The sequence below is a fragment of the Gekko japonicus genome, unplaced genomic scaffold (genome assembly GCF_001447785.1).
Source record: "Gekko japonicus isolate JY-2015 unplaced genomic scaffold, Gekko_japonicus_V1.1 scaffold4355, whole genome shotgun sequence".
NCBI lineage: Eukaryota > Metazoa > Chordata > Lepidosauria > Squamata > Gekkonidae > Gekko > Gekko japonicus.
Window position 1 is genome coordinate 12,377 of NW_015165378.1, and position 13,693 is coordinate 26,069.

Genomic DNA, 13,693 nt, shown 5'->3' on the forward strand with positions numbered 1-13,693 from the left:
GTGGAGACCAGGGAGAAGAAGAAGGCAATGCCCTCATCCAGTTATCGGTGGGAACGAGACCACAAGGGCAGAACGCCCCATTCCTTTCGGGGTCACTTCAAACGGGGAAGGGGGCGGGACGGCCAGGACCACTCCTCATTGGTCTGCTTCTAAGCCCCTTATGAGTGCAGTCAGCTCCCCCAAAGCCTCATGACAGCTAATCACATGAGACATTGGGGAAACCTCAGGCTGTACCTGCAGCCAGTTTCCCCCCTCCTGTTTCTGTGGCCAAACTAAACTGCTGACAGGTACTGGTGGTAGTTGCACTGGGGCCTTAAAGGGCGCAAACTGTGTTGCTGCTGTTGCAGTAGTCCTCAACTGTATCCATATATCGTTGGATATTGTGCTTTCATTGCGCCGTAGCAATAAATTACAACTGGATTAATCCAGTGTGGACAGCTAATCGAGCTGCAAATAGGTACTAGTTCTACATTAGTGCAATATCCAATGATGCATGGATCCAGCCTTCCTTCTTGCCGCTATCACCGCAAGCTTCTCTGTTGTCCCACAGTGGTTTTCTAAGTGACCATCCTTTGGTTCCAGGGTGTCACAGGGTGGCTCTGGAAATGGGGGAGGGCCCATTCCAAGGAATATGTTTCTTTAAGAGAAGGGTTTGCCAGTTTAAAAAAAGTGCTACAACAATACTTTCCTATTTGCATGGAACTCTGTCAAGCATTACATCCTAAGAGAATTTGTGTATATGGAACAGCCACATGTCACGCAGCCCACCAGACTGCTGGAACTCCACAAGCCAGAAAAAAGTAGCATTTTTCTGAATGGCAATAAAGTAAACTTTGTGGACTGGGACCATGTGATAACCTTGAAGGCAGAAGTACTTTCTTGAAGGAAGAACTTTGGCTCCTGTGCCTTTCTTGCTAGATAAACCCATTGCCTAAAAAGGCCTAGTGGCTCTGCACCTCCCCTTCACGAAAAAGCTGGTTCCACTGCACTGACTCCCTTCACAGCATTCACTGCTCTACATAAATATTTCACTGATTTCCTTAGATACAGGATTAATAGCTATACAAGCCACTGGATAGAGCTAGATCTAGAGGCCTAAAATAATACACCTTAATAAGCTCAAAGCGTCATGGAAAGCAGAAACCTGCTAACAAGGTTTAAAAATAAACTCACATGGCATAAGAGTTTAACAGTGCAATCCTAAACAGAGTTAGCTCCATCTAAGCTAACTGACTTCAAAGGGTATAGAAGGGTGTAACTCTAGTTAGGAATGAACTGTGTGTTACACAAATAAAGCAGATAATAATTGACACAGGATGGAACTTGCTTTCAAATCAACAGTTGCCCAGAGAGCAGGCATCAGTGCTCAATTTGGAACCAGGAAGTAAAGTGACAAGAACGAAAAACAGTTCTCACACAGAGATTTCAATGTCTCTGCAAAAACAAATGCAGAATGAACATAACTGATGGGTCATGTTTATAGGTGCCTTCAGAGGCATGTTTGTTCCTTTGTTACAATCATTCTTCTATTACTGAAGTTTAAAAAAAATAATATAAAAGTGTTTCATGATCCTTATGCAATCAAAAATGCATCTGAATTTAAAGTTTTAATAAAACAAGATGTCAACTTACATTTGGGGAATCTAATACCTGGCAACAGTGTTTGCAGCAGGCTTTGATCATATTTAAAACATTGAAATCTGAATTCCAGGCTTTCCAGCCTGACCCCCACCAACATCGGTGGCTGCTACCGCAAATCCCCCCTTTCCAATCTGATGCTGGTTCATGTATTTGAATGGAAAACTCGCACACCTTTCCATTTCGTTCCATGTAACATTTTGAGTGCTAGTCACTGTTATGATCTCAAATCCTGCAGCTGGAACAATAAATGTACAAACATTGTCTTCTCAGATTTTTCTAGAAACTGAACAAAAACAATTCTGTTAGCCCAACTTTCTCCCATGTTTGGCTTGCTCTGTGCTCATCCATTACCCTCCATTGCAAAGATGTGAGACACAGGATCCAGCAGACTTGCTATAAAGCATTGGATCGAGTGATTTAAAGTTTAGCATAGGAGAGAAAGATGAATTCTGCTCCCACCCCTCTTTTTCTGGCCTACCTGGAGGAGGTAACTTCCTGTCACAGAACTCCACAAGGAGAAGAAACAACTTTAGAAAAAAAAGCAGGGCAAGTGCAGGTGGAGGGGGAGGCTCTACTTTCCTGAGGCTGCATTTGCAATCTCTCTGCACAGCTGCAAGGGAATCAGTGACAGGTCTGATTCTCCACATTGGTCTGCCACCATTACATTTAGTTTGGTGCTGATTTTCTGAGGGCTAAAAAGAAAGAAAGAAAGAAAGTCTTAAAATGTCCTTCCATTTGGCTTTTCTCTTTGCAGACCCAAACATCTACGAAAGCTCAAAAGCCCATCTATGCCTGCAAGATGTCAAAAGAGGCCAAAGCATCGCCACAGTCACCCGCTGAGGCACAGACACCAAAGAAGGTGCACCTCGGAGCTCAAGGCTACAAGATGGAACAGGCTTTAGTCTCTACATATGTTCCTGTAGTCATACACCCTGGGGGACACAAACCTGAGTCTCTCAGGTTTGCTTTCTACAATCCTAACTACACCAACTCATACACTCCTTTTTACACCTTACAAAAACCAACCTGTGGTTATCGGTACTCCCCAGACACAGATCATAAGAAGAAAGTGATGGACGTTGAGACGGTGAACATTGTGAAATGGAGAACCATTGTGGGGAAAAAACCAGGTCTGGTTTCATCATCCTCAAAACAGTGAAACCACCACACATTTAGCCTGAGACTCTCATTGATCAGGGTACTATAATCTAGAGTCTAACAGTCTCCAAGATCAACTAGAGGATAAGAGTTTCAGAAGAAACAAATCTGCCTTCCAAGAGCTTCTGGAATGCCTTGCAATGGAGTAATTGAATGTCTACAAACAAGGTTTCCCAAACCAGCCTGTGTTTGGCAGGCCTGTAACAGAAGAAACCTTAAAAAGGGCTGGATTTTCATCTTAGTAGAATACAAAAAGCAGGACATGATGAAAACACCAAGATACAAAACAAGTGAGGTAGTACTTTTTTCCTCTCTGCATTGCCTTGTTTAGGACACATGGAACCAATCCAGCTTTTATTACAGTCAGTTCACACATTGTAAGAAGTGGGGGAAGCAGAAGTGTTCATGACTTGTACTGTGTTTTCCCTAGTGTTGGTATAAAATGTGAAGTAGGGATCTGAAGATCTCATGCTTAGTAAGCTCTACTGGAATAGCCTTGGTAGTCTGTTGCAGCAAAAATAAATAAGAGTATTGCGGTACCTGAAAAACTTACAGAATTCTATTGCATCATAAGCTTTCATTAACTAAACCCCACTTCTTCAGATGCAGTGAATGGATCACTACACACTACACAGTCATTTTATGTAAGAAGTATGAAAAAAGACGAACAATAAACGTGAAAGAGCCATGGACTGAAGTAGGTACTTATACTGGAATACCACTTTAGCTATTATAGCTAAAGCAGGGAAGCAGGACTTACTTATACTTCTATTTTCTTTACTTTTGCATAAAATATGCATAGACTTTCAGGGACTGATACATATGCGAGCTTCTAGGACAGGTGAAAGAAGAAAGAAATACAGACTGCATAGTCAGTCGTGTTCTCATTTACACAAGATGCACTGAAAGCAAAGCTTCTAGTCCAAGGTTATGTCAGACTTGAAACTCAAAAATGCTAGATTTATCCAAAAATCAAGTCATTAATTGAGTCTCTGTACAAACTATGCAAACATCTGTAATATTATTGTGCTGGACAGAACTCCAACTTTGTGTCAGATAGCTGCCACGTTTCAATTGTATTTGTCCTTTCCTGACTGTGGCGCGACGGCGCATGCTTGCTCGCTTGCTTTGCTCGCTTGCTGTAAACAGCGATAGGGAGGCACTCATGAGACCGTGCGAACTGGTGCTGCCAGACCGGGTTATCTGACTAACCTTGAGGAGGAGGGAGGGCTTGCGTTCCATTGTGGTGTGAATATTTCTGCTCTCATGAGGCACGGGGACTCTCCCGTTCATTATGTAACCTCCCGCCAGGAGAATTCCTGCCCGCGCACTTGGATTTCATTTGCTTAGCCAATTGCAGCATCATATCGTATGTAGTGATGCATCCACCCCATTGTCATTCCTAACAATATACCTGTAGATCGTGACAACAGACCTGTAGTCTAATAAAGCATAACGATTCCCTGGAAACATGTGTGGAGATTTACATGCTGTTGAACCTGACACTTTGGGCAGCTGTGAGTTTTACCTTTTTTCAGTTAGGGTAGTAAGAGGAAATGACATTTCCCAAATTTCCATTTATTTCATGAAGCTGAAAAGGCATTATTTGCAGCACTCATTCCTCAAATCAGATTATAGGTCTATGTGCAACATTGATGTCCAAGAAAGGACTTCCCTAACACTGCTGCATGTGATAATTTAACTGGAGATTTCAGGGATTGAAGTTAGGACTTCCTGCATGTAAAGTATGTGCTCCATCAGTGTGCTATGGCCTCTTTTGAAATCTCAGGTATATGATCTTCCTTCCTTTATACTAAAGATGAGATAATGGTCCTCGTTAGGCATGTTGATAAGTCACTTCAGACCCTGTCCACACCTTAGTGTATGTTGCAAAGCATTCGTTCACATGTTTATTACAAATTGCCGAAGGGATTAAGTGGGTTTTTTCCTGAACGCTTGTGCTGAAGAACACAGGGGCCACTAATATGTCACTTTCATATTAGTATACAGTAAGACAAGCAGGAGGAGCTGCGGTGGCTCAAGTGGTTAAGACGCTGAACTGCAGGCTGTGGAAGGTCAGTAGTTCAGCAGTTCGAGACCCGGGTGCCGCATGATGGAGTGAGCTCCCATCTCTAGTTCCAGCTCCTGCCAACCTAGCAGTTCGAAAGCAGGAAATTGCAAGTAGATAAATAGGTACCACTTTGGTGGGAAGGTAACAGCATTCTGTGCGCCTTGGTGTTTACTCACGCCGGCCACATGACCACGGAAACGTCTTCGGACAGCGCTGGCTCTATGGCTTTGAAACGGAGATGAGCACCGCAACCCTAGAGTCGGACTCGACTGGCTTTCGAGCAAGGGAACCTTTACCTTTAAGACAAGCAGGACCGTAACATGGTACCCTTCTGGAATTATCAGACAGACATTCCAGTGGTTGCATATTCCTTTGAATACTTTGTAGATTATTTTCACATTTTATACATCCAATACATTCACATCAGAAGTATTTTTTTTTTTTTGTAGAAAACAATTCCAGAAAAGCAGCAAATATTGTATAGGAGTGCCTACTGATGTTGCATTTACAATTTCAGCTAATGTTTATGAGGCAGCCGGATAGGCACAACAATTATGGGAGAATATTGGGGGGGGGGGGTGTTTGAAGCCATGCTTTCCATCCCCTCTATGTCTCCCCTTATGAAAAGATCTGGTGGCTATATGGGGAAGCATGATGATCCAGACGTCCCAGTCAGCATGCTGCATTCTAGCTCAAAGCTCAGTGCATGATGGTGGATCTTGCAGAATTCACATACACAATAACTGAAAAATTGTAAATGGAAACTATGGTAGAGCCACTTCTTACCTAAATCCCATCGTTCCACAAAGTAGGGTTGCCATCCTCCAGGTGAGGCCTGGAGATTTCCCACTTTTACAACTGATCTCCAGCTGACAGAGATCAGCTCCCCTGGAGAAAATGGCTGTTTCGAAGGGTAGACTTTGTGGCACTGTACCATGCTGAGGCCTCTCCCCTCCCCAAACCCCGCCCTCTCCCAGATCTACCCCCATAGTCTCCTGGTGTTTTCCAACCTAGACCTGGCAACCCTACCACAAAGATTCTTTCAGCCTTGAATCCAATTTATACCTAGTGTTTATATTTTCAAAGTGAGGGTCTTAACTATCCATCTTGGATTGGCAATGGCAGTATACCTCAAATCATTCTGGATGATTTTGATTACCTAGATCAATCCAGCTTCAGGGCTGGTTTTGGAAAAGAAACTGTATGGTTACCCAGACCAGTAGCCTTTATGAGGAGAAAGGCAGGAGATGTGTAACTCTGTTGATAATAGTTTTGAGTGAAATAGGCTTCCTACACAAGGGTTGTTGGGATACTGCAGCTCTTAGGAACACTGAAATAGAGCAGAAAACAACAAACAGCTTGGCATTTATTACATCTGGCAATACCGTCCGTATCTCTGAGGGACAGGGGTAGGTCTTTCAGACAGATGAAAACAGCCCTGGGTAATGAAAATAATGCAAAGGGGAAATGTGTTTGAGCACGTAAACACAGAGAAGCTTCAGAGTCAAGTCAGAATATTGCTGAATTTTGACATTCAGTGGGGCTCTCATTCCTCAGCAGATTGGAGGGAATTTCCTGTAATCCTCTGATGACGTATGGGCTGTCCCCAGATCTTTGCAGACATGGTAATTCCTCTGCTATAAACAGGTGCACTCTTGTTCTTAATCCCAATTATGCAAACTCTGGGAGTGAGCCATGAACAGCTCCGTGCTCTGCTGTATCTGGATCTTTGATCTGAACTCCCTCCTTTCCAAAGATACAGCTTCTGTTAACACCCAGAACAAACTATCAAGATCCAGGTTAGTGAAGATTCGTGCTAGGGAAGGAGTCACACCGCAAAGCGTTATGGGTAGCTGAGACAACCCCCACAGTGACACCTTGCCCAAAGTGGGAGTTAAATGTACGTCTGCAAGATCCAACTCTCTACCCACTGGATCACATGAGATCTTGCAAGATCTGGCAACTAAGATCTTCTGAAAAATGTTTTACGTGTTTGAAAAGTTGCCATTTTAGGTATTTGGCTCTTTTCTATTGGATATTATATGGAGTACAAATTTGAGAGGGCGTATATGACAATAAATAAAAAGAGTGTGATGATTACTGGGAAATCAGGTGTTTTGCATTGCGTGTGTATGTGTTTGACATTCAAAGCTAACAGAATCATGAAAGGGCAATTACAATAAGTAAAACCACACAAAGACAGAAGGAGTAAACCCTTCTCTCCTCTCTACATGGCCAAAGTTGGACTTTGCATACCAGAAATTTATCTTTACAAGACACTGGGATTGTCTTGGCTAGTTTTACACTTAGGAATGTAAACATGCAAAGACAACCCACACACACACACACACACACACAAGATGTCATGCTCAGTTGCATGTCAGAACAAAGATCCCATCTCCTTGGCTAAATGGCTTTGAGAAAGCTAGCACAACAAGCGCATTACGCATATGAGAAACACAAATTGGTTATCATGTCCATCAACACTCAGGACAAGTGCACTTAAATTCAGGCAAACACATTGGGAAGCATCAGAAAAGAGCAATGTATTTTTATTTTTATACAAGTGCACTTAAATTCAGGCAAACACACTGGGAAGCATCAGAAAAGAGCAATGTAGGTGACAAAGAATTTAAAATATAGAAATGGAGACAAATTTTAGTTTGGAGCTGAAATGTAACAAAAGAGGAAGTAAATATCAAAAAGCAGAATTTCCATTGGAATAGGTAGAATAGTCTCCCCCCCCCAGGGGTCTCTGCTGCTGTGTGCATTTCGATTGAGGATCATGCAGGATCTGACCTACTAGAGTTGCCAGCTCCCCCCGGCCACTGGCAGGGGATGGGGGTAGGGTTGCCAGATCCAGGTTGGGAAACTCCTGGAGATTTAGGGATGGAGCCTGGGGGATGACTGGGACTCAGTGTGGTACAGTACCACAGAGCCCACCCTCCAGAGCCTCCATTTTCTCCAGGGGGACTGATCTCTGTAGTCTGGAGATGAGCTGTAGTTCCAGGGGCTCCCCAAGTCCCACCTGGAGGCTGGCATCCCTACAACCTACCTGAAGAAATGGTTGGAGAATCACAGTTCTTGGTATGAAAGGGGGAGGCAAAAGCTCTCAGGAATCTGTTAAAGACTAAAAACAGGAACTGGAGACAATGGCAGGATAAGGAGGGATAGTAATATTTTAACACTAGGAAAAAGGCCCGTTGTGGAAATAAATACAACGAGCTCTAGAAAGAGGCTCTGGGCGGGTGCCCCAGTCTTGGACACTCAGGGTCAATTTGCTGTGGCGACCTCAGCAGGGTATAATGACACTGAGTCCACCATTTTCTCCAGAGGAACTGATCTCTGCTACCTAAAGAACAGTTGTAATTTTGAGTGATCTCCAGCCCTCACCTGGAGATTGGCAACAATGGTTCCACAGAAGGGAATAGTTGGTTTGGAGGATGGAGTCTATGGCTTTGTACCTGTCTGAGGTCCCACGCCTCCTGAAACCTCACCCTCTCCAGGCTCCATCCCTCACATCTCCAGGAATTTCCCACCTGGAGTTGGCAACCCTATCTCCTTCCCAGCCAATCATCAAGCTACCTTAATTTCCCCGTCACTCTTCACCTTTCCACCCCCCACACACCTGCAGCCTCTCCCGTGCTCTGAAGCCCTGACTGCTACGTCACATTGGCTGTCATAGGGGGCCACCTCAGCAGCATATAAGGATACAGAGCCCACCATTTTCTCCAGGGGAACTGATCTCTGCCGTCTGGAAAGCAGTTGTAATTCTGAGTGATCTCCAGCAAAAGCCAATCAAATCGCACAGGGCTTTTTTTGTAGAAAAAGCCCATCAGGAACTCATTAGCATAATAGGCCACACCCAACAGCAGAAACATATTAGCATATAGGCCACACCCCTGACAGCACAGCTTATTAGCATATTGGGCCACACCCCCATGTCTTCCCTTGGTTTGCCTGGTTGCCCTGCGGCTGTGGGGAGCCAAGGCAAACCAGCCCTTGGCTTACTGGGGCTCCCCACGGTTGCAGGGAGCCCGAGCAAACCGGCCCTTGGACAGGCCGGGGACGGCACGGGGAGGCATTTAAATGCCTCCCTGATCCTTCCAGAGGCCCCCCTGGCCCACCCATCCTAGAGTCACTGGTGGGGGTCACTCTCCAGGCCTTCCCTCTGTAGCCACGCACGCAGAGGTTTTGGCTGTAGTGGGCGTGGCCAACTCTGAAGCCAGCCGGAACTCTGTTCCTGTGCATTCCTGCCCAAAAATAGCCCTGGTTGTGCCCATCAACCTGTATCCAAATTCTGAAGGAGTCCAAAGCCTCTTACAGGTTGAGAATCCTCTGTGTTCTGACTGGCTGTGGGGGGGGGGGAGAGGAAGAGCAAACTGTTTAGAATGTTGGAGGCAGGACTCAGGCAAAGCAGCCAGTGGATAGGGAGACCCTCTGAATGACAGATCAGAGAGCGAACTGATTTTGGAGCATGTGGAATGTTCTAGAGAAGTGCCACCACCATTCGGCTTTTATTTATAAGGGAGATCTGCTTATTTCAGTGATGATATGTCACTTTTTGGGGTCTTCTGGTGCTTGCTAAATTCACATGCTTTGGTAACTTGGGGTTGTAACAATTGCAAAACATACTGAACTATTATTACACACTTTGGTCTAGAGAAGAGGAGGAATAACAGGACCTGCTCACCAATGTTCCCTCTAAGCCGTGGAGTCTTGCGAGCAAAAATCCTACTTTGTGAGTGACTGGCATTAAAGTTGTGAGCAAACGATTTGGCTACTGCATAAATCAGTTTGCACTGGAGCCATCCTTCCTGAGCTAAGACAAAAATCTGTGAGCCAGAGGCTAAAAGACTGTGAGCTAGCTCACACTAAGTCAGCTTAGAGGGAACACTGCTGCTAACTGTAAAAGACCATCTGTCACAAGCACATCCAATACTGGACAGCCTTTTTTGCTATATGTTCTTTTCTTAACTTAAAACATGCTATTGTTCACAGTTATTCAAACAAAACAAAAAAAGCAAAATGGTCATTTGTGGCTAAAAGCAGGATGCCTTGCCTTCAGTCTGAAAGGCCCACGATCCTTTTTAGAAATCCTTTCTCCATACTTTTTAAATCTTGTCTTGTAATGTTTTGCTTTTAAGTTTTTGCTTTCTTGAGTCATCTGCAGTTACTGTTCTTCTGGGATTCTTATGCAGTATGCCTGATCTCTGTCTAAGGAACAGTATTAGGGCTGCCAACCGCCAGTTGGCACCTGGAGACCTGCTATTCCAGTTGATCCCTAGATGACCAAGATCAGTTCCCCTGGAGAAAATGGCTGCTTCGGGTGGTGGAGTCTACTGAATTATACCCTGCTAAGGTCCCTCCTCTCCCCAAACCCCACCTTCCCCAGGCTCCACCCCCAAAATCTCCAGGTATTTTCCAACCCACTGCTGGCAACCCTAAATAGTATGGTGCAAATTGTGATGGATGAACTGTGAGACATGATTGGTGGGTAGTCCTTCACAGCTGCATCTTCAGCTAGACAGGTGTTTGGTCTCACCCTACTTCACCATTCCATAACGATATTATAGCAAACAATCAAAACACAGTAAAAGTATTTTGCCATCATGTGTCCTGTTAGGCCTTTCACACAGGCTAACAAAAGTGCAGTGGATTAGAAGCTTATGCTGTCTTCAATTAAATCCTGCCATTTTAATCTCCTGCTGGGACCATAATCTGCAAGACTCTCCCCCATTTTACCGCCTTTCTATTTTTGTTCTGAACTCTTCATGTCCCTTTTAGGATACCATCACAAGGCTCTTCTCTCATTGGCTGATGGAGGATTTAGTGGCTTACTTAAATGTCAGGAGTGTCTTTGAAGAGACTTTTGCAATTTTAAAACTCCTTCAGATAGTGTGAAATTTTCTCAGGAAGGAAGCCTTTTTCATCTCCCAGGCATTCATGATATTTAACTAACTTTACTCTTAGGAGATTTACCGCGTTGTTGCTGTACAATTCATACCACGCACATTTGAAATTCAAAAAGGGACCACTTCTAGAAGACATCCACAGTTCTTCACATACGTGCCCATCTTTTTTTGCTTTAAAATGGGGAACATGGATGGAAAGGCCGTGGAGGAACTGAGTGCTACCGAGTGCCACCAGTGGTACAAGAAGTTCATGACAGAGTGTCCCTCAGGCCAGCTTACCCTACATGAATTCAAACAGTTTTTTGGCTTGAAAAACCTGAGCCCATCATCAAATCAGTACATTGAACAAATGTTTGAGACATTTGACTTTAACAAGGTAAGTATTCAATCTTTTTGAAAACAGATATCTATAGGTATGCATTTAACATACATAATCCACATATTTTCTCCTTTGTATATGTATAACCAATCGTTTGTGAAAAATGGCTACAAACATGATTGAATGGGTAGCATTTTGCCAGCACTGGATTTCAGTCTTTTCCAGCTGAGTGACAAAGCAGCTGATCTCTCGGTCTGCCTGTTTGTCTTTTTCTGTGGTAAACGACTCCTTATGGTGTAAATGCAAAGGGACTCTTTTAAAAAATGTCATCAGAATGGTTCAGTGATTTAAGCTTACTGTTGGCTTAGAATGATAGTGCAAAGAATTACCTCACCAGTCCATGAGCTTCACAGAATGAGCTCTAGAACAGTACAATATACCACATTTCTGCAAAAGAAAAGTTTCTTTGCTGTAGTTCTTTTTAATTTTGTTTCTTTTGTTTTCATTCTGTATTCCATTGTTTCTAATTATTTCTATTAACTTTTAAAAGATCTTCTATATTACCATGAATCACATTCATTTGCAAAATACTAAAGCAAAACAAGAAGCCAGTGTTTTTATCTCCTCTCATATATAAAAAAATTTGTATTTGGTATTTTGAAATATTAAAGGACAATGGGAAAAACAAAGTGTTCCAGCATAACCAAAACAAAAAACAAATAAAAACATCTGCTTGTACTGAAACTATTATTAAACAAAGTATTACAGCTGGTGCTCTGCAAGGTGCTCTGCAAGAATATTCTTATCATGCAACACTCCTTGAAGTGTAAAAACTATTATTGAAATATTATTATTTTCTTCCTTAACAACACTCCTGTTTTAGTCCTGTATTTATTTGTGTATTGTCTTTTGATTGTAATGGGACCCTCCTTGTACAATAGAATCATAGAGTTGGAAGGGACCTCCAGGGTCATCTAGTTCCCCCCACCGGTTACCTCCTGAAAAAGTCCAAATTGGGTCAAAACACATTGGGTCACTGTTGTTTTCTCTTGGACATATGCAGCTTTTACTATATTATGAGGCTTGTGTTGGGGCCTGATCTGCTTTTAATGTCTTTGTAACAAAGAAAGAAAGAAAGAAAAAGTGTAAAAAGAAAATCTACTGGCCATGGTTGAGCAGGCCCACCGAGGAAAGGGCACTGGGGACAGGCAGTGTTTTTATCTGTGGGTCTGTAATGGCTCTCAGTAGCCCTATCTATGCCTGAGCCCTTTTTTTTTGTTAAGAGTATTTTCTTTTGGTTGTAATGTTGACAATCTTGCTGTTATTCCTATTTCCTGTCTGCATTTAACATCACAGAATAGTTACAAGATCATAACACGGAAAGAAAAGTGGTGGTGGACAGGTTCAGGCCTTATTATGAAGCTTTCAGGACAAAAGAACATATAAGGATTATTTTGTAGGCGTAAGATCCTTGGGTCAGATCCTGCTGCCAGATAACGAGAGTATAAATATGGAATCTAGTGTACTGCCATTAAAGAAGCGGTGCCGGCTATATCCTTGTGACAGCTTTGTGGTTGAGACATCTTTGCTTCTGTACAAAACAAACTGGCCATTGCAAAATCCTTTCGAGGGCACTCAAAGGAGTTTCTGGTTTTAATATATCACCTCTAAGAAAGGATCTTTCAGTGGAGGCAAAAGGAGAGAGATGAAATCAAAAACTAAGCCAGAGAAATGAAGGCTAATTACAAATGTGGGGAGTACATTTGGATTTCACATGGATTTGGACTTCATATTAGACCTCATTACATAGTGATATGGTGAGTTCTGTACCACAGGGTCTGTAGGTCAACTGGGTATTTTCAATGTTATTTCATGTCCAGAAACTGAGGAGGGGACCAGGGGTTTGACAGCAAGAGGTCAGGCTAATACTGAAATTACACCATGACACCCATGAGTGCCACACTGGGAACCCCTGGTATAAAGGATGTAGTAGGCATATTCAGTGTAACAAAACTATTGTTTTAGCTATTTTGTTTTCAAGACCTAGGCACAACAGAAAGCTTTCACTTACTGCCATGTCCTCTTCCCCTTAAGTACCTGAAGTAGGCTTACATGGGATTCATGTGAGGCAAAAATCGATAGAGTGAATGTCCTATTGTGAGGCAAAAATCGATAGAGTGAATGTCACCCATACAATAAGCTTTTAATAGGTGAATTGGAAATAAATGTAATATATCCTACTATGCCATGGCATGCAAGGAAGATTAGTTTTCCCACAAAACAATGCAGACTGGGCAGGAGTATCATCTGTCTTCCAATATTTACAATAAAGGCACAGTGAGTGTGATCCAGACAATATTATCACTTTTATGGCCCATTGATTGAAACAGGAAAAAAAATCAGTATTTGCTTAAATTTATCACACATCAATAAGGTTTAGGGCAAAGCTAGTCAGGACAGTGGGAGACCCATAAAGGGGTCTTGGACCCTCAAGTATTTTTTGGTAAATAACAACTACAGGCAGGGTATTTGGATTAAGGCTGAAGCATTTATGGGATACAAGTGGGGGATCCTCAGTGACATGCATGT

General features: G+C 43.0%; 1 protein-coding gene across 1 annotated transcript in view; it reads left to right on the forward strand.

The window, feature by feature from the left end:
- The first annotated feature begins 10,963 nt into the window (after positions 1-10,963).
- Positions 10,964-13,693, forward strand: part of GUCA1A (guanylate cyclase activator 1A) — a 20,544-nt gene continuing 17,814 nt past the window's right edge. The window contains exon 1 of the mRNA XM_015410642.1: positions 10,964-11,161. Within this exon, the coding sequence (XP_015266128.1) occupies positions 10,964-11,161 (198 nt within the window). The remainder of the gene's footprint in view (positions 11,162-13,693) is intronic.